This window comes from Lithobates pipiens, unplaced genomic scaffold (assembly GCF_037356315.1).
Source record: "Lithobates pipiens isolate NorthernLeopardFrog02 unplaced genomic scaffold, aLitPip1_a1.2 Scaffold_23, whole genome shotgun sequence".
Classification (NCBI taxonomy): domain Eukaryota; kingdom Metazoa; phylum Chordata; class Amphibia; order Anura; family Ranidae; genus Lithobates; species Lithobates pipiens.
In genome coordinates, this window is record NW_027507785.1 from 299,156,281 (window position 1) to 299,182,036 (window position 25,756).

Here is a 25,756-nt window from a genome sequence, read left to right on the forward strand (position 1 = left end):
ACTACAAGATGGAAGCTATTAGCTACTAGGTATTGAACTTCCTTTTTCTAGTCCCGTACGTCACCGCATTCTTGGCGGTCGGAAATTGGTGTGACCGTGTGTAGGCAAGACAGTTTGAGCAGAATTCCGATGGGAAAACCATCAGAGCTTTTTCCGACCAGAATTCTGATCGTGTGTATGCGGCATTAAAGTTTGCCTTGTCAATTCTTACCTCGGTTTGTAATAATTTTTCCTGCACAGATACAAAACTTATTTAGCCTTTTTAAAGTTTTTTTTTTTTCCCCTCGTGTCCTTCTGTATCACCATAGCTACAGATTGGATCTCCATATGGGAAAATAAACTTTATGAAAGCTGAAAGTGAAAAGTCGAATGTCATGGTTGAGTGTTGCTATGGCAAGACATGGAAACAAGGTGGACTCGGCTAGGTTTAAATTTGCTCTGTTCTTGATTTCCCTGCAAACTGATGCAATCAGTTCACTTTTTCTCTGTACTTGGGCTGGAAGACAGGCATCGCGTGATAAGGATTAAATTGTCCGCAACAACATGCATTAATGCTAAAAATAAAAACAGCCCTCGGAATTCATTATGTGATGGACTTACTAATAAGAGTTAATGATATCTGCAGTTATTAGCAGATAAGCAGCTACCGACATTTTGCGCAATGAATTTATTAGCAGCAACAATAACAGCAGATGTTAAAGTGAACCTGTGGTCACCTCAAAATGAACATTTCCAGCATGGCTCAATGTACAGCAAGAGAATACATTTATCAAAATAAATTCAAATAAATACAAATAAATCAAACCTTTTACACACCTCTCAACTTTTTGAGATGGGAATGAGGGACACCTATTAGCAAAAGTATGTAGGCATAGGACACACACCCTGCCATGCCCCTTTAAAGGAGAATTTAAAAAAATAATGGTGTGCTCGCTTCGACAGCACATATACTAAAATTGGAACGATACAGAGGAGATTAGCATGGCCCCTGCGCAAGGATGACACACAAATTCGTGAAGCGTTCCATTAAAAAAATAAAAAATAATAGTTAGTCAAACCCAAAAGGGCATTTTTCACCACTACTATTCCTTTATATTGGCTTTTGAAATTTTACAAATGTAGCAATTTAGAAATTGGATGAAAGGTTTAGCACTGAGGCCGCGTACACACGGGCGGACTGTTCGCCCAACTTTGTCCGCTGAACAGTGTTCAGCGGACAGTTTCAGCGGACAGTTTGACGGACAAGGTTTTTCGGAAATTCCGTAAAACTGTCCGCTGAAACCTTGTTTCAGCGAACAGTCCGCTCGTGTGTAGGCTTGTTCGTCAAACAAAGTTGCGCGCATGCTCAGAAAGGATTTTCACGCCGAAAGCTATAATGCAGTGTATAGGACGTCGTATTTTTCGTCCCGTCGTACGTGCCGTTCACGTCATCGCGCACGGTTTCAGCAAACTGTTCGTCCGTCGTGTGTGACCATGTCCGTCCATGCTAAGTTTGAGCGGACTGTTTGCCGAAACTGTTGGACGGACAAAGTTGGGCGAACAGTCCGCGCGTGTGTACGCGGCCTGAGAAACACTTTTTGAAAGATGGGGATAAATAGGGACAAATGAGGAGGAAAGGGGGACAGAGGGACTTTGTTCTAAATCAGGGACCATTGGGAGCTATGCTTTTATCCTTAAAAAGCAATCAGTAAGCTCCAGTTAATTGGCATTTCAGATGGTGTCGCCAAAAGCAAGCATTTCCTTAGGCTCTTCTTTCCCAAAGTTCAGATTACGTTGTATAATGTAATCGAATCTCTCATGCTGTTGCCCATACCATACCAGGCCACATTCCCTCAACATACTCATTCACATGGGTGGAGGCTGGGATCTGCCTTCATCAGATAAGTCACTCCTCCGCACCCTCCACAACCACCGAGCCAGGGTTGTGAGGAAGAAGGGAATCCCGCTGGCAGCAGATGAGTCATGGGTTGGTAAGGACGCAGTGGCTGCCCGCTACTTAACAATCAGCTATTGTTCACAATGAATTTGGATCTGTCCGACAATTGAAGAAAGAATTTTGGAAAACTCTTAAGAATCAACCCAGTATGACAAATTTACAGAATGAATCGAAACAAATCCCAAAAACAAAATGGACCAACACAACGAATATGAAGAAACAAAATTTCAATCTAACGAATGCACCCGCAACTAAAACGACATTTTTCTGCATGCACATGTCATCCCTTTGGTGCCCTTCTTCTCAGTTGCTCCTTGTTGATGTTCCTCTTATGCTTCCTGGGTCTTACAAATTGTATTGCATCCTTGCTGCCGGACTTTCTTTTGTTCTCCTTTCCTCCCCGGATCCTCTTGTCTATGTATTGCTGTTGCATTTACCTACTGCACCTCCTGCAATCCAGGTTTTCTTCCAATTTCTGTAGTCTACAAAATTATTGCCAAGTTCCTCCATCTCCATCAGCTTGCTCTTCTGGTTCCTAGTTCCTGGTTACTCCCCATTCATCCTGACACTCTTCTCCAGACCTCTGACCTGTCTGTTTTTTTTTAAATCCCTTTTATAGTTGACCACTGACTTGGTTCCTAACCATCATTTGCTCCTTTGCTAACAATCTGCCCATCTGGTCTTGAACTATCTCTGATAGTGTCTTGTATAATTTCTAATGCTGTGTATCAGTACGTTTTGTATCAAACTCAGCAGTGGCATCACTAGGGTTGGTGTCACCTGGTGCGTTAAAACATGGTGACACCATGTTGTCCTGCCACTTCTACTAGCACAAATTCCCCCCCCCCCAACTCCCCTCTCCTAGCACAAATCCCCCCTCCTCGCACAAATCCCCCTAATCCCCTCTACTAGTAGAAATCCACCCTCCTCGCACAAATTCCACCAATTCCCTCACCTTGAACAAGTCCCCCTACTCGCACAAATCCCCCCCAATCCCCTCTCCTACCAAAAATCCCCATCCTCGCACAAATCCATGTGGAAATTGGAGGGATTTGTGCTAGGAAAGGGGATTGGGGGGATTTGTGCTAGGAAAGGGGATTGGGGGGATATATGCGAGGAGAGGGGATTGTGCAAATTGTGCGAGGAGGGGGGGGGGGGGTTCTGCTAGATGAGGCATTTGAGGGGAATTGTGCAAGGAGGGGGGGGGGGGGTTATGTGAGATGGGGGATTTTTGCTAGATGGAGGGATTTGGTGGAATTTGTGCTAGGAGCAGGACAACATGGTGAAGTGGGGGGGGGGGGTATAAGAGGGGCACCTTCTTTTGAATGTTCACTATTCCTTTAGTTCACAACTAACTGATTAACTTAACATTGGATTCTTTGCTTGAATACTATGTTACTATATTGGTTCTTATGCTATACACATATATTATTCAGTAGCCCATACTCATTCACCTAGGGCAGGGGGCCAGGATCTGGGGCCCCCTTATTAAAGGGGGCTCACAGACCCCAACAACCACTGGCCAGGGTTGTCGGGAAGAGGCCCTTGTCCACATCAACATGGGGACAAGGTGCTTTGGGGTGGGGGGCCTCACTGCATCCCCCTGCCCCAAAGCACCCACCCATGTTGAGGGCATGCGGCTCGGTACGGTTCTGTGGGGGGGGCCCTCGCTCGTCCCCACCCCCTTTTCTGACCAGCCTGGCTGCATGCTCGGATAAGGGTATGGCATGGATTTTGGGGGGACTCCCATGTCGTTTTTTTGGCATAAGGGGTTCCCCTTAAAATCCATATCAGACCAAAGGGCCTGGTATGCTCTTGGAGGGGGAACCCATGCCGTTTTTCTATTTAAAATTTGGCATGGAGCTCCCCCTCAAGATCTTCAGAGCACAAGTCACATGCCAAAGTCAGATCAGGCAAGAGGGCGATCCGACTTTGATCCGACTTCAGTGATATTCAATGGGCTGAAATAGAATCAAAGTTGGACCAAAGTAGCGCAGGGAGCATTTTCAAAGTCGGACCAGTTAAGATGGCTCCCATAGGGAAACATTGATGATCACACGTCATGCGACATGAGCTCCCAATGTTGGAGCGTTTGCCGCACAATTGTGAACCCGGCCTCAAACTAAGAGCAGATAACACAATGTTTCATTTCCTGGGGTGCCGAAATTCTGTACTATACACATAATGCATACCTAAAAGGCAGCTGTTAAAATGAAGCATACAGCAGCAGAGGTCACCTGATCTAAACATCTGTCCAATATGCTAAATATACTGAGATATGCAGCTTTATAAAATATATAGAACTACCAACAGTAAATGAAGTATGTTGCATCTGGTCCCTGCATGTCACTTGTAAATAATTAACTGCATATCACCATACAATATGGTAGCAATTAAAAACACAATTAGTACTACATGATTGATATATAGAATGTGATTCTAAAAAAAAAAAAAAAACCCATAATACTATAAAGTGTTCATGTCACTCCGTCTGTCAATTATATCAGAACATATGTAGAGCGTGTCATACAGGGCACGGCTTGTAGTCATGTTTTTAATTTACCAATTGTTTTAATTAATGTTTAGTACAATTGGTTTAAAAATATTCACTGTGTTGGAAAATATAATCTGTTTTGGTGCTCATGATGACTAGTGACCGTGATATAATTCCTTTTTATTTTTTGAGATCCTGTTGAGCTAATTATTAAATTGCTTTCGTTAAATCCCTTCTATAGTATATTTAAAGCAGAACTCCAGGCACAACTTAACCAGCATTGGAACAGATATGGCCCCAGTAGCTCACTCACTCACATTAACGGATTAGAACCTCCTTTTGGTTTTTTTTTCCATTTACTAGCGTTCTGCCAGCGGCAGTTGGCTTTAGCTTAGTGACTGACAACAGTAAGCCCTTGTACACACGGTCGGAGATTCCGTCGGAATGTTTCCTATTGGATCGTTTTGTCGGATATTCCAACTGTGTGTGGTCTGCATCGGACTGTTTCCGTCGGAATATCCGACGGACCAACTTTTCCAACTTGCCGGAAATATTTTCAGACAAAATTCTCCGATCGGACATACTCCGATCATGTGTAGCCTACTCCGACAGACAAAGTGCCACGCATGCTCAGATCAAATTCCTAGACCAAAGCTATTGGCTACTAGCCTGAACGTAATCCCATTGTAACGAAATAACGTCATCACGTTATGTACAATCGGATTTTCCGACAACTTAGTCCGACCAGGTGTATGCAACATCACTTCCGGACCTCGTCCGGAATTAATCCGTCGGAATAACTCAGACGGATTTGGTTGTCGGAAATCTCCGACCGTGTGTACAAGGGCTAAAAGTGGCAGCTTAAATAGCATCTATAGCAGGGATCTGCAATTAGCAGACCTCCAGCTGAAACTACAAGTCCCATCGTGCCTCTGCCTCTGGGTGTCATGCTTGTGGCTGTCAGAATCTTGCTATGCCTCATGGGACTTGTAGTTCTGCAACAGCTGGAGGTCCGCTAATTGCACATCCCTGATCTATAGCTTAAATAGGAAGCTAAAGTGGAAAAACACAAATGGCATATATGTTACGGTTTGTCACTAGTACTATAACAGCGGTTTGCCAGCCCCTCTGTAACATAGTTTTATTACCAGTTATGACTTTTGCAGCTTCACAGCCGCTTCCCACTGTGCATGCTGCGAGCGGCTCTTTCTGAGTAGTTCTCTGCTCCCCGAGCCCACCCTTTTTTTAAGCCAATTAAAGCTTGAAAAAAACAAACCCCTATTGAAATCCATGTGTCCGGCACCCTGCATGTAGATTAGGGGGCCGAATGCATGGATGGGGGGGGGGCTGCGCTCGTGCTCTCCCTATGGATGGTCCGCCCCTTACTCTAAGCCCTTGTACACACGGTCGGACATTCCGACAACAAAATCCGTTGGATTTTGTCCGAAACTGGTGTTGAATACACACGGTTGGACAAAGTTGTCGGAAAATCCGATTGTTCGTAACGTGATGACGTTATTTCGTTACGACGGGACTACGTTCAGGCTAGTAGCCAATAGCTTTGGTCTGAGCCCTTGTACACACGGTCGGACATTCCAACGGAAAATGTCCAATCGGACCGTGTTGTCGGATAATACGACTGTTTGTGGGCTCCATCGGACTGTTTCCGTCGGAATATCCGACCGACAAAGTTTTAGAGCTGGGCTATAAAACTTTCCGACAACATGGTCCGATGGGACTTTGTCCGATTGTGTGTAGAGAATTCTGATTGGGCAAAGTGCCACGCATGCTCAGATTGAATTCCTAGACCAAAGCTATTGGCTACTAGCCTGAATGTAGTCCCGTCGTAACAAAATAACGTCATCACGTTACGTACGATCGGATTTTCCGACAACTTTGTCCGACCGTGTGTATGCAACACCAGTTTCGGACAAAATCCGACGGATTTTGTTGTCGGAATGTCCGACCGTGTGTACAAGGGCTAGGAATTTGATCTGAGCATGCGTGGCACTTTGTCCGATTGGAATTCTCTACAAACGATCGGACAAAGTCCGATCGGATCATGTTGTCGGAAAATTTTTATATCCAGCTTTCAAACTTTGTTGGTCGGACATTCCGATGGAAAAAGTCAGATGAAGCCCACACACAGTCAGATTATCCGACAACATGGTCCGATCGGACATTTTCCGTCGGAATGTCCGACCGTGTGTACAAGGGCTAAGACTGGAAAGATTACTATTACCAGGATTACTGTCAGGATCATCAGGTAAAATATGATGGAAGAACAACAAAAAAAAATGCAGTCATCTGCATACCGATGAGCTGCAATATATCATATTATAGTTCTTGCGTTTCAGTAAGCTTTATACGGAATGTTCGGTGCTATAGAATTAAATACAAAGGCCAGATCCTCTCTTCAATGCCTGGAAATAACAGAGCAGGTATTGTTTCAATGTTGTGACTTCTTCTCCTACTTCTTGAAATCACACATGTGTTTCTTTGTCTAAAGTTTACAAAGCATTTCACCTTGAAAGAAAGCTGACATGCGCCTGCGTTGGTGAAGCTTTTCCTTTTCGGTGCCTATTTTGAGAAAGCGTATACGTATATGTTTTGTAGCAATTATTTCCGTCAGAGCGGCAGGTCAACATGCATAATTTCTTTACTGTTTCTTCCACCAGCTCTCAAACTGTTTACCTTTGACTCTAACCACATGAAACACATTCACCCGCACGCCTATATGGAGGGCGATTACATCAAGATTTCTCCCAAGAAAAAGGAAACTTCTTCGCCTAATGGTAAGGATTCACGTCTCCGGCAAGGTGGGAAAGGTCACAGCAATTCGCTGCTGAGGTTTGGTGGGCTAAAATAGAATTGTGGGATATAACTAACTAATCTTAGAAATGCTCCCTAACCCCTTCTAACACCTATTCTGACTTACCTGTAAAAGAAAGATCTGTATACTTACCTATTCTCAGGCCACGTCTGTCTGGTCACATGATCTCCCCTGTGTCAGCCGGTGTCGGCTACAGGGGAAAGGAGAGAGCTCTCCGACAACGGCTGGAAATTAGACATGTGCAGAACTAAAACATTTTGTTTTGATTTGTTATTTTACATACATTTTTTAATTTGTTTTCGGACTTTGTTTTGTTTATTCGAAGTCGAACCGATTTGTGTTTTTCTAATTCCATTTAAATGACATTTGAATCTAATACTATGCAAAATCGAACTTATTCTTTTCGAAATTTTAATTTTGGGAGATGGTTATACACTTTCTATTCTATTCTATTGTTTTTTCTATTTTTTATTTTTTTTCTATTATGATCTTTTATTTTCTATTATATTATTTTCTATTCTATTCAAATTCAAATTAATTTTATTCAAAATTTTAGTTTATTCTATTTGAAATTTGAATTTCAGAAAACGGTTATATTGTTATATTCTTTCTATTTTATTTGTATTATTTTCTATTGTTTATTCTATTCTTTTATTTTCTATTATTTTATTTTCTATTATTCTATTATTTTCTATTCTATTCAAATTTAAATTTATTCTATTCAAAATTCAAATTTCAGAAGAGGGCTATGTTCTTTCTATTTTATTCTATTTTAGTCAGTTCTTTTATTTTCTATTCTATTTTGTTGGTACTGTTATAAACATTATTATTATTATTATTATTATTATACAGTATTTAACTACTTCTGAACGTCGTTCAGGAACGTCCACTCAGAAGTAGAGAGCTCCAACCCGGCCGTATATGTACATTGGCCGGATGGGAGCTCTCTACTTCTGAGTGGACGTTCCTGAACAACGTTCAGAAGTAGGGGGATCATGCGCGCGCGTGCCCGCGCAGCGGCCCGGTCCCGATGCACTCATGTCACCTGGACACAGAGCATCTCGGATCGGCAGGAGGGCTCTGCGATTGGCCCTCCTGATCACATGACGGCCGTGTCCAATCACGGCCGTCATGTGATGTAAACAAACAGCCAGTTGCTAGGCAAGCGGCTCTCCTCTCCTCACACGGAAGTCGTCGCTGAGGAGAGGAGAGGGGATCGCTGCAGTCAGCTGGTGATCAGTGAGTATGAGCTGTTTTTTACAGCTTTTTACTCACTGATCACCAGTCTAGTGAAAACACACATGTCACCACACATTGTAAACACAATGTCCCCACACATGTCCCCAAAACACACATGTCCCCAAATAATAAAAACACATGTCCCCCACATATATCCCACTAAAATCACATGTCCCAATGATTATCTGCACACATATGTCCGTAATCACCTGCATCTGTACATGATCACACATATGTCCGTGATCACACAAACCAATTATTATACACTTAACCAAATTTTTTTTTACCAAAGACATTGAGCAGAATACATTTTGGCTTAAATTTTTGACAAAATTCCATTTTATTGGATTTCTTTTAAAATAGAAAGAAGAAAATATTGTTTTTTTTTCCAAATTTCCACTCTTTTTCCGCTTATATTACAAAAAATAAAAAACGGAGTTGGGAATAAATACCACCAAAATAAAGCTCTATTTGTGCCAACAAAATGATACAAATTTCATTTGGGTACAGCGTAGCATGACCGCGCAATTGTCATTGAAATTGCGAGAGTGATAAAATCTGAAAATTGGGCTGGGAAGGAAGGGGGCGAAAGTGCCCTGTATTGTAGTGGTTATATAGCAGGCGTGGCGCTGTTCAGAACAGCGCCACACCTGCAACCTTTTTTAATCTAAATACACTTCGCCTAGGTGAAGGTATATCTGCAGGGGCAGCAGTTCTCTTCTTTCAAAAGGATTTCCAAGTCTTCTTGCATTCATTTCCTTTATTTATTCACAACCTTTTTCTGTATTTATATAGCGCCAACAGTTTGCGCAGCGCTTTACAACATCGGGGAAGACGGTACAATTACAATATAATACAATACAGGAGGAATCAGAGGGCCCTGCTCATTAGAGCTTGTAATCTAGAAGGGAGGACATGGGAAAGATGTCTAAGGAGACCCCCCCCCCCATTTAACCACTTGCTTACTGGGCACTTAAACACCCTTCCTGCCCAGACCAATTTTCAGCTTTCAGTGCTCTCACATTTTGAATGACAATTACTCAGTCAGGCAACACTGTACCCAAATGAATTTTTTGTCCTTTTTTTCCCACAAATAGAGCTTTCTTTTGGTGGTATTTGATCACCTCTGGAGTTTTTATTTTTTGCGCTATAAATGAAAAAAGACCGAAAATTTTGAAAAAAACCCGCATATTTCTTTGTTTCTGTGACAAAATTATGCAAATTATTAATTTTTCTTTCATAAATTAAGGCCATAATTTATACTGCTACATATCTTTGGTAAAAATAACCCAAATTAGTGGATATTATTTGGTCTTTGTGAAAGTTAGAGAGTCTACAAGCTGTGGTGCGAATCGCACAAAATTGATCACATCTGATGTACTGGTGGCCTATCTCATTTCTTGTGACCCGAACAAGTCAGGAAAGTACAAATACCCCCCAAATGACCCATTTTTGGAAAGTAGACATTCCAAGGTGTTTAGTAAAAGGAATGGTGAGCTTTTTGGGGATGGCCCCTTCCTGTTTTAACATGACTGGGCACCAGTGCACAAAGCAAGGTCCACAAAGACATGGATGAGAGAGTTTTAGGTGGAAGAACTTGACTGGCCTGCACAGAGTCCTGACCTCAATCCAATAGAACACCTTTGGGATAAATTAGAGCGGAGACTGCGAGCCAGACCTTCTCTCCAACATCAGTGCCTGACCTCACAAATGCACTTCTGGAAGAATGGTCAAACATTCCCATAGACACACTCCTAAAACCTTGTGGACGGCCTTCCCAGAAGAGTTGAAGCTGTTATAGCTCCAAAGGGAGGGCCAACTCAATATTGAACCCTACGGACTAAGACTGGGATGCCATTAAAGTTCATGTGCGTGTAAAGGCAGGTGTCACAATACTTTTGGTATTATTGTGTATTGTATGTATGTCATCCCTGTATTTAGTATTTAGTAATTCGTTTGAAAAAAACTGCTTTGGAAGAGCTGCTTGAAAATACTGCGACTATGAAAAGACTAACGATACAAATATGTGTATGCAAATGCAGCCAAACAATGGAATAACGGCATATTAACACACAGTAATTAAAGGGGAACAACCATCAATACATGAAATTGTTCATAAGGATGCCTGGCTTTGCAAAATGACATTTAATTAAACCCTATTTTGGCTTATTAGAAAAAAAAAAGAAATACATTTTGAGTTGCTGTATGCACTTTAAATCTACTGTCTGTAAGTAACGTTAGCGGCCGACGCAGTAACAAAAAATGGCTTCAGACAAACATTTACTAATACTTTCCAGGTCGCTCATGCATTCACAAGCTATTGAAATGATTTTTTATTTCAGCTAGTGCTCTTATGAGAAACATTTCTTGATACTGAGGTGAGGCAAGACAGTTAGTTGAAATCAGGCTTGCAGTAGTAGCACCTGTTGAGAAAGTTAAAGGGGAACTTCCAGTTATCTTTAAAAATGTGCATGTGTACATTGATGATAAGTCACAATATGCAGCAACAGAATTCTTTTTTTCAAAAATTCTTCACCTTTTATCTTTTAAGTCCCTAATCTCCAGATTAATGATAATGCAGCCAGGCAGCAAGGTTAACATGATGTGTGGGTCATCTCTAAGCCAGTATTTCAGTCCATGTGGATAATGACCTTGTATGGTATCAGAACAAAGATCCTTCCTCTCACCCCTGAAGACTGGTAGTCTTGAAATTCAGATTACCGTATATACTCGAGTATAGGCCGACCCGAATATAAGCCAAGGCACCTAAACTTACCACAAAAAAATGCGAAATTGTATTGACTCGAGTATAAGCCTAGGATAGGAAAATGCAGCAGCTACTAAACAACTAAACAATGCCCATCTGCAGCCTCACTGTGTCCATTTGCAGCCTCACAGTGACCATTTGTAGCCTCACTGTGCCCATCTGCAGCCTCACTGTGCCCATCTGCAGCCTCACTGTGCCCATTTGCAGCCTCATTGTGCCCATTTGCAGCCTCACTGTGCCCATTTGCAGCCTCACTTTGCCCATTTTCAGGCTCATTGTGCCCATCTGCATCCTCACTGTGCCCATCTGCATCCTCACTGTGCCCATCTGCAGCCTCACCGTGCCCATTTGCAGCCTCACCGTGCCCATTTGCAGCCTCACTCTGCCCATTTGCAGCCTCACTCTGCCCATTTGCAGCCTCACTCTGCCCATTTGCAGCCTCATTGTCCCAATTTGCAGCCTCACTGTGCCAATTTGTAGCCTCACTGTACCCATTTGCAGGCTCACTGTGACCATTTGCAGGCTCATTGTGCCCATTACAGCCTCATTTTGCCCATTTGCAACCTCATTGTGCCCATTTGCAGCCTCCCTGTGCCCATGTGCAGCCTCACTGTGCCCATTTGCAGCCTCCCTGTGCCCATTTGCAGCCTCACTGTGCCCATTTTCAGCCGTACCTTTGACTACTAAAACAGCTGGTGTCTCTCGCTGTGTTATGCAGTCTGTTTGGCGGCCGTCCATTGTAACAAAGCCCCGCCTCCTCCTCGTTCATGATAGATGGATCACTGATACAGTTTCCCAGCTTTGTTACAATGGACAGCTGCCAAACAGACTGCATAACACAGCGAGAGACACCCGGTGTTTTAGTAGTCACAGGTACGGCTGCTGTACAGCTCACTCGAGTATAAGCCGAGGGGGGGGGGGGGGGCTTCGGCCTAAAAAATGGGCTGAACTAACTGAATTTTTGCCTGAATTCAGCCCTGAATCTGAGCCAAAGACGTATAGGGCCTCTGTGCAAGCCACTCCGCAGTCGCCACGGAGATATGTGAACTGGCTATTAGCATTAGTGTAGACCCAGCCTAAATCATTTTCCTTCCACTTCACAATTATGTGGCACTTTGTGTTAGTCTATCAGATAAAATCGCAATAAAATACATTTGGGTTTTTGGTTGTAACATGACAAAATATGGAACATTTCAGGGGGTATGAATACTTTTTCAAGGCACTATATGTGAGCAGCTGCTAAAAATGAAATCATGCAATCACCTAGTAACCTAATCAAAGTGGTAGCACATCGTATTTCCTATTATCAGGTCCTCCAGTACAGTTTCTTCTCCAGCATGGAGCAACAGTGAGCAGTACAGTAGTGACATCAATAAATTCTACACCAAATGTTGGAAAAATGGCAGTTATCAGAGGCAGCTGTGCTTTAAGTCAGTGGTGCTCAACTACTGGGCTGTGGCCCATGGACTCCCTTCTCCCAGGCTCCCAGCCAGCTGCTGATTCCTTAATCTCCCACAGTGCCCCCCAGCTCTCATAGTGCCCCCAACTTCTCATAGTGTCCCACAGTGTCCCCAGGTCCCCTGAGATCCATCAGCCTCCCACAGTTCCCCCCAGTCTGCTTTTGGGGATAGAAAGATGCCTCTGCTGACCTGAATCCTCCATAGAGGATATGCCACTGGCCCAAGCTGTGGGCCTAGTAAAATCTTGTAGTGGGCCTCATGTGACCCATGGGCTTTAGTTCGGAGACACCTCCCTTATATGAACTATCACTGCAGATGTACGACTATAAGCCCTTGTACACACGGTCGGACATTTTCCGACAACATGATCCGATCGGACCTTGTCCAATCGTTTGTAGAGAATTCCGATCGGACAAAGTGCCACGCATGCTCAGATCAAATTCCTAGACCAAAGCTATTGGCTACTAGCCTGAACATAGTCCCGTCGTAACGAAATAACGCCATCACGTTCCGAACGATCGGATTTTCCGACAACTTTGTCCGACCGTGTGTATGCAACACCAGTTTCGGATAAAACCCGTCGGACAAAATCCAACGGATTTTGTTGTCGGAATGTCCGACCGTGTGTACAAGGGCTTAGGCTACACCTTTTTCTAGATTTTCTGCATATGATAGCAAATCATTATACTTTGAGTAAGTCCCGTTATATATATATATGGCCTGTCCACCATAGCGCCTAATTGTTCTTTAGTTGGAAAACATAGTACCAATTATTAGAGACTAAAACCTTCTATCTAAAGTAATGGAACTATGGCTAATGTTCCATCCAAAAGGGTGGCCAAATCTAGCCTTCGTGTTAGGCAAAGATATAACTAAATTCCTGATCTGGGCTCACCAATATACAGCAGGCTGGTAAAAAGTTAAAGAATGCATCGCTCTCCCTCTTTTTAAGGATTCAGACAATGTATTACTGAATGTAGAACATTGTTTATGTATGAGCTTTTAATTTGCCAATTATGAATAAAACCATTCTGCTGAATTTGGATTTACATTTTCAAGTTTCAGCAAATGTGTGAATTAAATGATCCATTGCTATTTTTTATGCCGCAAACAGTTGCAGAGCCAAAGCTTATTATGTGCAATGAGCAGCCCAAATTACAATGTATTCTGTTTGATGCAGAACTACTTTGAATTGAGTTTGTATTCCTTCTAAATCTTTTCAGATGGGCGTAGTGGGGAGGGTGATGGTGATAATACATGGGGCTGTTTGAAACTAACTGTATTATCATAGGACATGGCTCTTAGCAGCTACAAAATCCTTTGAATTTCCGTATCAAGGGCAATTTGACTGACAAGGAATAGTAAATGGGTTACAGAGGAAGGATTTTCCAGTATGCTGGAGATCATTCACATTGTCAAATGTAATGTCAACCTGTTGATCTAAAAGCAAAGCTTCATTCCAGACTCGCCTCCCCTGTACATGAACTACTTGGGTGCTGGCCATGGTAGTCTTTCTCCACTCCCCATCAGAAATATGAAAAAACGTATCAACCAAACTTCACCATTAGCTCCTCTTGCTGTATTTATTAGTTGTCAAAAAACTGACTGCATACAACAATGTCTCTACCTGGAAGCCAACCTTCCTTTACGCGTTTCACTACCCCTGACTTGCTAACAAGGATAAGGGAGCAAGCTAGCTAAACAGATTCTCTTCTTGCACCCTGCTCCCTAACTAGGGTTGCCACCTCATTCCTTTCAAATGGAACACAAATTAATTACACAGTTCTGATTGGGTGAACCGGAGAGAGGTCAGTGCAGTTTTAGAAATGTTTGATCAATTTTTCTAAGATATTGATTTTTAATATATATCGTATTTATCGGTGTATAACACTCACCCCAAGTTTAGGAGGGAATTTTAAGGAAAAAAACGTTTTAAGGAAAAAAACGTATATTTAAATGCCCATCAATGCAGCCTTATCAGTGTCCATCTGCAGCCTTGCACAGCGCCCATCTGCAGCCTTCTCAGTGTCATTTGCAGCCTTGCAGCCTTGTCAGTGTCATTTGCAGCCTTGCAGCCTTGTCAGTGTCCATCTGCAGCCTTGTCAGTGTCCATCTGCAGCCTTCTCAGTGTCATTTGCAGCCTTGCCCAGGCTGCAGTTAAACTGCAGTGACATGTCAGTGTCACTGCAGTTTGAAAATGGCATTGCCAAGATACACAGAGCCGGTCCTGTGTATCTCGGCTCTTCTCGGCTCTTCTCGACTCCTCTTGTAGTCCCGCCCAGTCCCGCCCTATGATGGACATAACACAGGTCCAATGGCAGGATTGGGCGTGACTGTGAGCGGAGCCGAGCGCCGCCCATATACATACATAGCTGAGTGTACTAGGCTAGGCTCGGATAGCTCCGCTCACAGTCACGCCCAGTCCCTGTGTTATGTCTATCATAGGGCAGGACTGGGCGTGACTAGCCAAGGATAGCCGAGTACACTCAGCTATGTATAGTTATCGGCGGAGCTTGCTCCTCCGCTCACAATCAGCGGGGGATCAGCGAGGATCGGCGGGGATCGGCGTGTAACACGCACCCACGATTTTCCCCTGATTATAAGGGGAAAAAAGTGAGTGTTATACTCCGATAAATACAGTAATTGTGATTTGTGCCTTTCAATCTTAATATAGTAAATTGCACAATCGCATTGTAAGCGTTTGGCCAGTAGCATGGTGGTCTCCAAACTGCATCCCTTTGCTTGCCTTATCCAGGCCCTGAGGCATTATTCCTGCCACTGATACCAACAATGGGGCCTAATTCCTGCCACTGACACCAATGATGAGGCATAATTCCCTTCACAGGCAACAAAAATGGGGCAATATTCCTCCCACTAACACTAATGATGGGGCATAATTCCTTTCACAGACAACAAAAATGGGGCAATATTCCTCCCACTAACACCAATGATAGGGCATAATTCCTTTCACAGGCAACAAAACTGGGGCAATATTCCTCCCACTAACACCAATGATGGGGCATAATTCCTTTCACAGGCAACAAAAATGGGGCAATATTCCTCCCACTGACACCAACTATTTTTCTAATAACAAATCTCATTGTTTACTCCCAGTGGGCACAGTCCAGCCTCCCAAAAGTCTCAAAGGCAGTAAACAGGCTCGTTCTTTATTTCTGAGGCTAATTTATTGCAAATATGTGACTCAGTGAGTTTAATTACCACCTTAATCAGCCACAGAACCTGTATAATTATAATGTGTTCAGGGGCGAGGTGGCAACCCTATCCCCTACTCCAGGTCCCGACCCAAGCTGCCCTCTCCATTGTTTCCTGGTTCCTGCAGCTGACCACCCAGTGACGCAGCATCAGATCTTTGCGCTATGTGCAAGATCCAGTATCTGGTACATGAATGGAAGGTTATGTCTCCTGGGATATCTTATGTTTCAGTAGGAGGCAAGACGTGAACGGGATGTCATTCTCGGCTAGGTGAGAATGGTGGTAGGAGATGGGGACAGACAAAAAATAAAAAATAATAATTAAAAAGAAAACTAAAAAAAAAAAAAAAAAAAAGAAATTAACTTAATAAAATAAATAAATAGGAAGGTCAGCTTTTTAAGCTTTTTAAAAAGTGGAAGGGGGGGGGAGGATTTCATTGCAGCAAACTTGAAGAAGGTCCTCTTTGTGTACCGAACATATAAAGAAAATACATTACAACTCTATATATTCCTTTTATACCTCAACGTGAACCTAGCACCTAACAAGCTCAGCCAGAACATATAGTATGCATCTCATGCAAGTCAGTAGGTGATGACATTTTAAAAATAAAGTATAATTATAATTTCTCAGGTGTATATAATGTGTGCATTCTCAAATACTTGTATGTAATGATGTAATTGTATGGATGTACGGCAGGTATATATCTGCCCCGGTCTAGGCGCGCACACACACAGTCATGTGTGATTATTCCTCGGCTGTTTAGATACCGGGAACCTGGCTGTGAATACCAATGACAATGGAGGTGAATAACACTGCTTTCGCAGCCCTTAATAGCCAGAGCAAATGACTTTAAAGAACGATTTAATCAAAGAAATGTGCCACAGCTCATTAAAATAGTATTAGCTGAATAAATGAGCACAATGCAATGCTAGACCTGACAGCATTTGTCAAATCGCCTCCTCTAGTATTAATCTAGGTGCAATTAGGCAAACAACAGTTGTCCGTTTATTTACGGGAAATATACATGTATTTACAGTGAGTGCGGATGAAAAGGCAGGAGAAGGAGCTTGGTGAATGCAGACGACAAAAAAAAAAACAATGGCAGTGTGGCAAAGATGAACGGCGCTAATGATATCTGATAAACAAAAGCTTGCTCTGTGTATCTAGGAGCAATATATTTTATAGGCAGGCCACACACCCTACCACCTGATTGCACTTGATCAGGGGTCTCAAAGTGCCATGAGGCATTGCAAGGCTGACAGTTACACCCGTGACTCCCTCGGGTAGAGGCATGATGGGACTTGTAGTTCCGCAACAGCTGAAAGGCCAATTGTTTGAGACCCCTGCACTAGATAGATGGAAATCTATGGGTGTTCACATTTGTAGGTTCACATGAGATCCTTTGCATTTATAACATTTGGATAAGGTTGTATAAAGCATTGATTGGGTGGACCGGAAAGACATCAATGCAGTTTTAGAAATGTTCGATCGATTTTTCTAATATATTGATCTTAAAATAACCTTAATATAGTAGATTGTACTGTAAGCATTTGGCTATCCCAGTGGTCTCCACTCTCCAAACTGCTGCCCTTTGCTTGACTTTATCCAACCCTTGAGGCATTATTCCTGCCACCGACAGCAACAATGGGGCACTATTCCTTCCATTTACACCAATGATGGGGCATAATTCCTTCCACTGACAATAAAAATAGGGCACTATTCTGCACTGACATTTATTTCTCTCCCTAATACCAAAGATCGGGCATTATTAAATCACACTGGGCACAGTCTCCTAAAGTCTGAAAGACAGTAAACTGGCCTTTTCTTTAGAAAGTTTGGAGTCCCCTGGGGTAGCCTAAAGCCCAGTTGCAGTTGGGGCAAAAACTAAACACACAAAACCCCCAACAGCTGCTAAAAAAAAAAAGCAGTTCCTGTTGTCATATTCACCTCCTATCTAGCCCTGTCCAAAGCATATTTAACCACTCACCAATCCATTGACACCCAGCATTATTCAAGCGACTCCGTAAGAACCCAAGGTGTCAAGAATCTCCGTCTTTAATGAATTCCGAGGAGAATGTTGCAGAGAGTGGCACTATGTTATTATGTGGTGCCACCCCCTGCAGCATTTAGGATCTGCACAGCTTTAGGGAAAGAAGAGCGTGAAGAGGACCTGCCACTTGACTGGACTAGAGAAAAGGCTATGGATACACCATTAAAAAAAAAAAGGGCCAGGGGAAGTTTTCCAAATGGGCTATGGGGAGGCCAAATTGGGCTTAAAGCAAACCAGAGGGGAGGCCTGTGGGGCGGTTGTAACCTCCTAAATCAGCCTTAATCTATGGGGACCTCTAGGTGTCTCCCTGAATTCAAAAATCCTCTTCAGTGCTCCCCAGGATCCTTAAAATGTAGGCAATGTATAGCAATACTAGCTTGGGTGGTTGCACTGTGGCTCACTTCCTCATCATCTCATGCCTTCCTATTGCCGCCACATAGGATATCTCCATGCTGCTCCACACTTACTGTGAGTTAATATTAAACTTACAGGGAAGATTAGTGTTAGGTATACAGGGAGGGTTAGTGTTAAGGTTGTGGTAGGGTTAGAATTACAGGAAAGGTTAATGTTAGGGATACATGAAGGCTAAGTATTAGGGTTAGATGGAGGGTTAGTGTTATGGGTAGAGATTTTGTTAGGATCGAAGGGAGGGTTAGCGTGAGAGTTAAAGGGAAGTTTGGTTGGTGAGATTACAGGGAAGGTTAGTGTAAGCCTTACAGCGAGGGTTAGTGTGAGGGTTACAGGCAGGGTTATTAAAAGGGTTATAGGGACAGTTGGTTGAGGGTTACAGGCTAGAATAGTGTTGGGTTTACAGGGAGTGGGTAGTGTTGGGTTAGTGTTCCATAGGGTACAGTTTGTTTGTGTAGAGGGGTCAGTTAGGAATAACTTTATTAAAGTATAATTAACGTTTAAAGTCTGGTGTGGTCTTTTATATTCTGTATCTTTAAAAATTCCCTCTTGTTTTCCCCAGGCACAGTGAGCATTGTGTTCCTGCGATATGACAGCATTGGCGCACTCCTTGAACCTCCAGAAAACCGTGCTCTGGCAGAAGATAATAATTCACTGGAATTTGGTGACCTGGTAAACTCACCAATTATTGCGGCAGCAATCAATTCAAACCCTCCTACCTTCTACCAACTAGAAAAAGTCACGTTCACGCTGAGACATTTAGAGGTAAGTGGGTTATTACTCATCCTTTTGTGCTAGCGGGTTCTGCAGCAATCTAGTAGGGGTTTAGTGACTATCGTCACACCCTGGGGTCAACTACAAGCCGAGGAGAACAAAGTTTGCATGCCACCACACCCAAGTTTCTTCAAAACTTTGTGATTCCTATTAAAGTCATAAATTAAAAGTGAGATGTCTGTCTTTTTTTATTGGATGGTTGCTATGGAAACTGGACTTAAGAATTTAAAAGTTTGAGTCTGGAAGAGGAAAGCTCTTCATTGACCTCATAGATGGTACAATGAGAGAATGTGCTGGCATTTTCTACATATAAAATAGAATAGATTTTTTTCCAACAGTTTGTCCTTCTGTAACTGTTTCTGTTTCATGGTCAAATGTATTATGTGCAAAACTTGAAATACAGGCTTATTAATATGGGATAAAAGCCATGTACGTGGTCAAGTGTGTTAAGTACAGCACTTGAAATACAGGCATATTCAACATGGAAACAAAAATCATGTGCCAAGTATGACTGCCAATTGCAGGGGTCAGAATCCAGTCTTCAATTATCTACTTTAGGCAAAATATTAACTCACCGGCTGCTATAGGCTATTAAATACCAAAAAGTGCTGCACTAATCAAAAATAAAAAATAAATGAATATATATCAAGTTAAATCGATGAAATCAACTAGATATCGTACATGCTATGTAAATAGTATACAGTACATATAAAATAATAAGGTGCGACCATAATAAATAGATGCATCAGAAGCAGAAAGTCCTCCACATATAAATGCAAAGTGAGAAAAACCCTGGGAAGAAATATAATACAGTCCAGAAAAATATTCACTGGACTTCACCCAAAAAAGGCTTACTGGGAAAAATATAGAATAAATAAATGAGTAAATACATTAAATAATAAAGAATAAAACAATAATTAATAATAATAATAATAATAATAATAATAATAATAATAAAATGCATAATAATAATAATAATAATAATAATAATAATAATAATTAATAAAAGAAAATAAAAAAGATAGAGTGTTCAAAAACATGGTGCACCGCTCAAAGCAACCATTGCAAAACTTCCCCCTGCAATCCTAAGCACAGATCAGGTGCCGACATTCATCCAGGCTAGCAGCAACAGATCAGAAAACAAAGTGGAAGCGCTACACCCCGGAACCCAACCTCTATATATGGCTTCAGCCTGAACTCCACTGGGCTATACTCCTAATACATGTTTCACCCCGCCTAAGGGGGTTAATCTTATCTATGATTAGTACCCAGAGGGGTGGTGAAACATGTCATAGGAGCATTGCCCGGCAGAGTTCAGGCTGAAGCCGTATCTTCAACTCTCTATATAGTGGCTGGGTTCCGGTGTGCAACGTTTCCACCTCCTGCTTTTCGACCACTAAAGATAGAGAATTCACATTGTGCACAAACCAGATATTGCCTCTGGTCAGCAATAATCTTCCCTGATACTGCACTTGTGTCCCATTCAACCCATCCACTTGGTTTTTAGCTTGAATATCTCCCTCCTTACTGTATTACTCCTCCAATGGGACATGTACTTATCTATTCTCAAAAGGTTGTAGGTTATTGCACTTTGTTCACTGTCACTGGTCTTTGCATTCTTTTATTGTGTAAGAATGGTGGTAGAATTCTTCGGACAATAGGCAACATAAATCCCAACCCAAATAAATACTTGTATTGCAGTTAAGGTTTGCATCTCCTTTCAAGTTAAACTCCAGACTATGGATGAGCTGACTGTTCTGGCCAAACCCAAGTTCAGACAACATTTTTCTTGTTCAGAGGTTCGACAGATTAAATTAGTGACCAAAAATATTATTGCTATGCCCTAATAATAAATTAATAAAAATGACCAAGCTGAACCTCTGGCAGTAGCCAGAACTAATACATTTTGTAGCAGTATAATTGCACGGCCCCATGCACACTTGGCATTTAGCCCCGGGGCATGATGCTCTGGTGTATAGATGCTAGTGGAGGGCACAGGTGCATCATCAAGCTCTGTTTCATCCAGCCTATGAGGATGATGGCCTCTCCGCATTTGGGGTATTCATCCCTGGATGCATACTTCCCTATGCAATTGTACAGGTAGATGCACCATCCAGACCCATCCAGCCACAGCAGCTTTGATAGAGGCTGATGATGCACCCTTGTCCTCTGTCTGCAGATAAATGCCAGAGTCCCATGCACTGGGGCTAAACTCCCAGTGTACATGAGGCCTCAATATGACAGCTTCCTCTCTGGCTGATTGTTACGAAGCCAGCAGTTTCCAAGGGGCCAAGGATAAGGGTCTATTTTTAGGAGGAACTACACATTTATTTTTGTCATGAAGTCCCCCATTAACATCTATACCAGACCCTCATCTAGAAGTAAGCAGTAGGGAACTGTCATTCTCCAGATTTGTAAATTTCAGTTTTGCAGTAGTTTGTACACTTCATACGTTTGCTCCACTTCACAGGCAGGTTCAGGACATCCTAAAGGCATGTTATTTAACTTCTTCCGGACCAACCTCCGCAGTTGTACTGTACGATGACTGGCGGCCACGAGCGGGACCAGGAGACACAGAATAGGGATGAGCGTGTGTAAACACAGACTTCCCCGTTCTGTTCTGACAGGAGTGACAGATCGTGTGTTCCTATTAGATAGGAACCACAATCCGTTACTTCCTATAGTTAGTCCCTCCCCCTTCAGTTAGAATCACAACCCAGGGAACACAGCTAACCCCTTGATCGCCCCCTAGTGTTAACCCATTCACTGCCAGTGACATTTTTACAGTAATCAATGCATTTTTTAATCGCACTGATCACTTTATTAATGCCAATGGTTCCAAAAATGTGTCAAAATTGTCCGATGTGTCTGCCATAATGTCACAGTCACAAAAAAAAATCACAGATCACCACCATTACAAGTAAAAAAAAAAAATATAATAAAAATGCTATAAATCTATCCCCTATTTTGTAGTAGAACTTCTGCGCAAACCAATCAATAAACGCTTATTGCAATTTTTCATACCAAAAATATGTAGAAGAATACATATCGGCCTAAACTTTTTTTTTTTTTAAATGGGAAAATATTTATTATAGCAAAAAGTACAAAATATTGTTTTTTTTTTTTCAAAATTGGCGCTCTTTTTTGTTTATAGCGCAAAAAATGAAAACCGCAGAGGCGATCAAATACCACCAAAAGAAAGCTCTATTTGTGGGAAGAAAATGTCATCAATTTTGTTTGGGTAAAACGTTGCCCGACTGCGCAATTGTCAGTTAAAGCGACGCAGTGCTGAATTGCAAAAAATGCTCTGGTCAGGAAGGGGGTAAATTCTTAAGGGGCTGAAGTGTTTAAAGGAATTTACTTTTTTTTTTTTGCCATTTAAAATGATTAGAAAGATTTTTTTTTTAAATAACAAATATTGTATACTTAAAGTGGAGTTCCACTGAAAAGTGAAACTTCCGCTCACTTGATTCCTCCCCCCCTCTGGTGCCACAATTGGCACCTTTCAGGGGAATAGACTCACCCCCCCCCCCCCCCCCCCCGCTGTCTCCTGGGAAACACACATGTCCCAGGAGATAGCGCGGACCACTTACGACGTGCAGTGCAACTCGCGCAGGTGTACTAGGGAATCGGGAAGTGAAGCCATAATGATGGACCCTGGGACAGGTAAGTGTCCAATTATTAAAAGTCAGCAGCTGCAGTATTTGTAGCTGCTAGCTTTTAATAAGTGTTTTTAGGTGGACTCCCTCTTTAACTGCTCGGTGCAATGGTTTTGCACAGAGTGGACCTGAACCTCCTCTTCTGGGGTCCCCTGCCAGCACTCCTCCTCCCTTCTGAGTGCCCCCATAGCAAGCTGCTTGCTATAGGGGCACTCATATGGGCTTGATCCCACACTGGGCTGTGTGCATCTATTCAGACACACAGTGCAGCTCAGCCCCGCCCCATACTCTCTGCTCACAGGTTTTGACTGACCGCGGCTGTAGCCAATGGCTCTCACTGCTCCTTGCCAAGCCTGTGGGGAGATGCAGACATGTACATCGCTGCATCAAGATAAGTCTCAGGTACTTATTTAGGAGGTGCTGGGGGGAGGGAGCTACTGTTGAAAGTTTTTTTGACCTTTTTAACTGCAGAGAATGCATTAAGATAAAACAAACTTTTACCTTTGCAAACACTTTAAACATTAGTAAGGCTGCTGCTCCCTACCAAACAAAATTCTATAAAAGGTTTTTTTTTTTTTTTTTGCTTTGGTACATGCTCTCCAAGGTTTAGTGTTTAACTCTCAATGTAATTTGTTTGACAGTTTCAGGTTTGAACATTTTCATTTATAATCTTAAAAACTACTCTTTACAGCTATCCATGGAGCCTGAAATGTCAAAATGTGCATTTTGGAAATACCGTGTGGAAACTCTTCAGGGGGAATGGTCTACTGAAGGTTGTGAAGTAGACTACACCAATGTTAGCCACACATCATGCAAGTGTAATCATCTCACTCATTTTGCTATACTGATGACATCATCCAGTCATAACCAAGTAAGTGTAAGAGCGAAGAGGGGTCTACCATCAGGCCAGGGATGTTGGTTACCTTTCTACATCCTATATTCTTGGCAAAGTGGAATTACAACAATGTCTAACCAATGAACAACACAGTACCGTCATAGTTAGCACTTGGACTTTGCAATGTTGGGCTCAATTTCCACTACGGTAAAAAAAAAAAGACCTAAAATTTAAATTGTGGGAATATATTAATATATATAATATATTAATATATAATATAATAAAAACTACTGTAATCATTTGAGCAATTGTTACATGAAATGGTAGAAGAACTTGTATCAATCTTGCATTAGCCCTCTCTAATATTCTGCACAGCTGTTAAGGGGGATATGGCACCAGGCTAGAAAATGATGGATAATCCAACATTTTAAAGAGAAGGAATCTTTAATGAGGTTCTCCTCCTTTTGGAGATATGTTCTCTCACTTCCTCTTTTGTCTCCAAGACAGGAAGTGAAGGGAAATCTTCCCAATGCAACAATGGCAGCAAAAAAAAAAGAAACATTCTTAACCCTTAAGTCCACACCCTTCTATACTCTATCCAAAGGATAGCAAAAAAGCCTAAAAAGGTCCCTTTAAATTACAATATTTGGAATGAAAGTCATAATGGTGTTTTGGCTTGGTGGAAAGATCATGTGACCAATGTCCCTGAGCTTTAATTATTATTATTATTGTGTGCCATCAAGCTAATATCCAATAGTGGCAACTGCATGGATAATATTTCTCCAGAATGATCTCTCTTCTCTTTGGGTCTTATAGAGACCCTTTTGCTGGACTATTTACCTGTAAAAGATATGTTGTGTAGACATCCAAAAGCCCTGGGACCGCTGCTAGGTGCTGTCTTCTTGGATGTAATGTCAGCAGCCCCAGCAGACTCCAAGCTGCCACTCAAATGATACTCTATTGCAGCTTTTCTCAACCTTTGTAGCCCAGGGAAACCCTTAAAATAATTTTCAGACCTCTGGGAATCCCTGGTAAAATTAGCCCATTAATGTCATTGGGAAAATGTTGCTTACATTAGTGGTAGTAAGTAGGAAGAATGCTCTGCCTACGTTGGGTGGCAATAATCACCCTTGCAGCCATGCCACTGGCTCTGCCAAGTGGCAGGGGACCTGGAAATATGCAGGCACCATCAGATGGGGAGTCAGTTAGCCACAGCTCAAAGAACCCCTAGCAACTTTTGGAGGAACCCTAGGGTTCAACGGAACCCTGGTTGAGAATGGCTGCTATAGCTATATAGAGAGGTAAGATGAAGGGCAAAAGTGCTGGGTCAACACAAACAGTGATTTGACATTCCCAGAAGAAGGAAAGAGCTAAGACATGCATGATGCAAGTAGGGAGGGGGCTGTGCCAGAGAATTGACTCTTTTGGTGGTAAGTAGGAAGAATGCTCTGCCTACGTCAGGTGGTCAGAATCACCCTTGCAGCCATGCCACTGGCTCTGCCAAGTGGCAGGGGACCTGGAAATATGCAGGCACCATCAGATGGGAAGTCAGTCAGCTCAAAGAACCCCTAGCAACTTTTAGAGGAACCCTAGGGTTCAACGGAACCCTGGTTGAGAATGGCTGCTTTAGCTATATAGAGAGGTAAGATGAAGGGCAAAAATGCTGGGTCAACACAAACAGTGATTTGACATTCCCAGAAGAAGGAAAGGGCTAAGACATGCATGATGCAAGTAGGGAGGGGGCTGTGCCAGAGAATTGACTCTTTTGGAGGAGTAAAATGTTCTAGCAAGTTCAAAGGCACATTGCAAGTGAATACATAAACATTTATATAAAGGAAAAACACTGCAAATGAAGCAAAATACTTCATTTTTCTTTCCTTTTTATCTGCATTTTTAAGCAGGTGGCAGGGTCCCTTTAAGTCTTTGTAAAGGCATGTTCATGCATTTAATGAGCAGAATTATCAGTATATCTGGAGGGTGTTTTTTAGAGCACGGTTCCGCTTTTTCACATACAAAAGATAATTTTTATGTTTGACATTAAAAATAGCTTTTTCATTAAAATATATAATGTCTGCCTGTACTGGAATG

At 42.3% G+C, this 25,756-nt stretch overlaps 1 protein-coding gene and 1 non-coding gene across 2 annotated transcripts in view; both read left to right on the forward strand.

The window, feature by feature from the left end:
- Nucleotides 1-25,756, forward strand: part of ADGRL4 (adhesion G protein-coupled receptor L4) — a 253,358-nt gene that overhangs the window by 167,323 nt on the left and 60,279 nt on the right. Inside the window, exons 8-10 of the mRNA XM_077450392.1 lie at nt 7,109-7,225; nt 18,963-19,165; nt 23,525-23,704. Of these exons, the coding sequence (XP_077306518.1) occupies nt 7,109-7,225; nt 18,963-19,165; nt 23,525-23,704 (500 nt within the window). The remainder of the gene's footprint in view (nt 1-7,108; nt 7,226-18,962; nt 19,166-23,524; nt 23,705-25,756) is intronic.
- On the forward strand, nt 927-1,033 carry LOC143928602 (U6 spliceosomal RNA). The gene has a single exon (XR_013262443.1). It is a non-coding gene; the product is annotated as a U6 spliceosomal RNA (small nuclear RNA).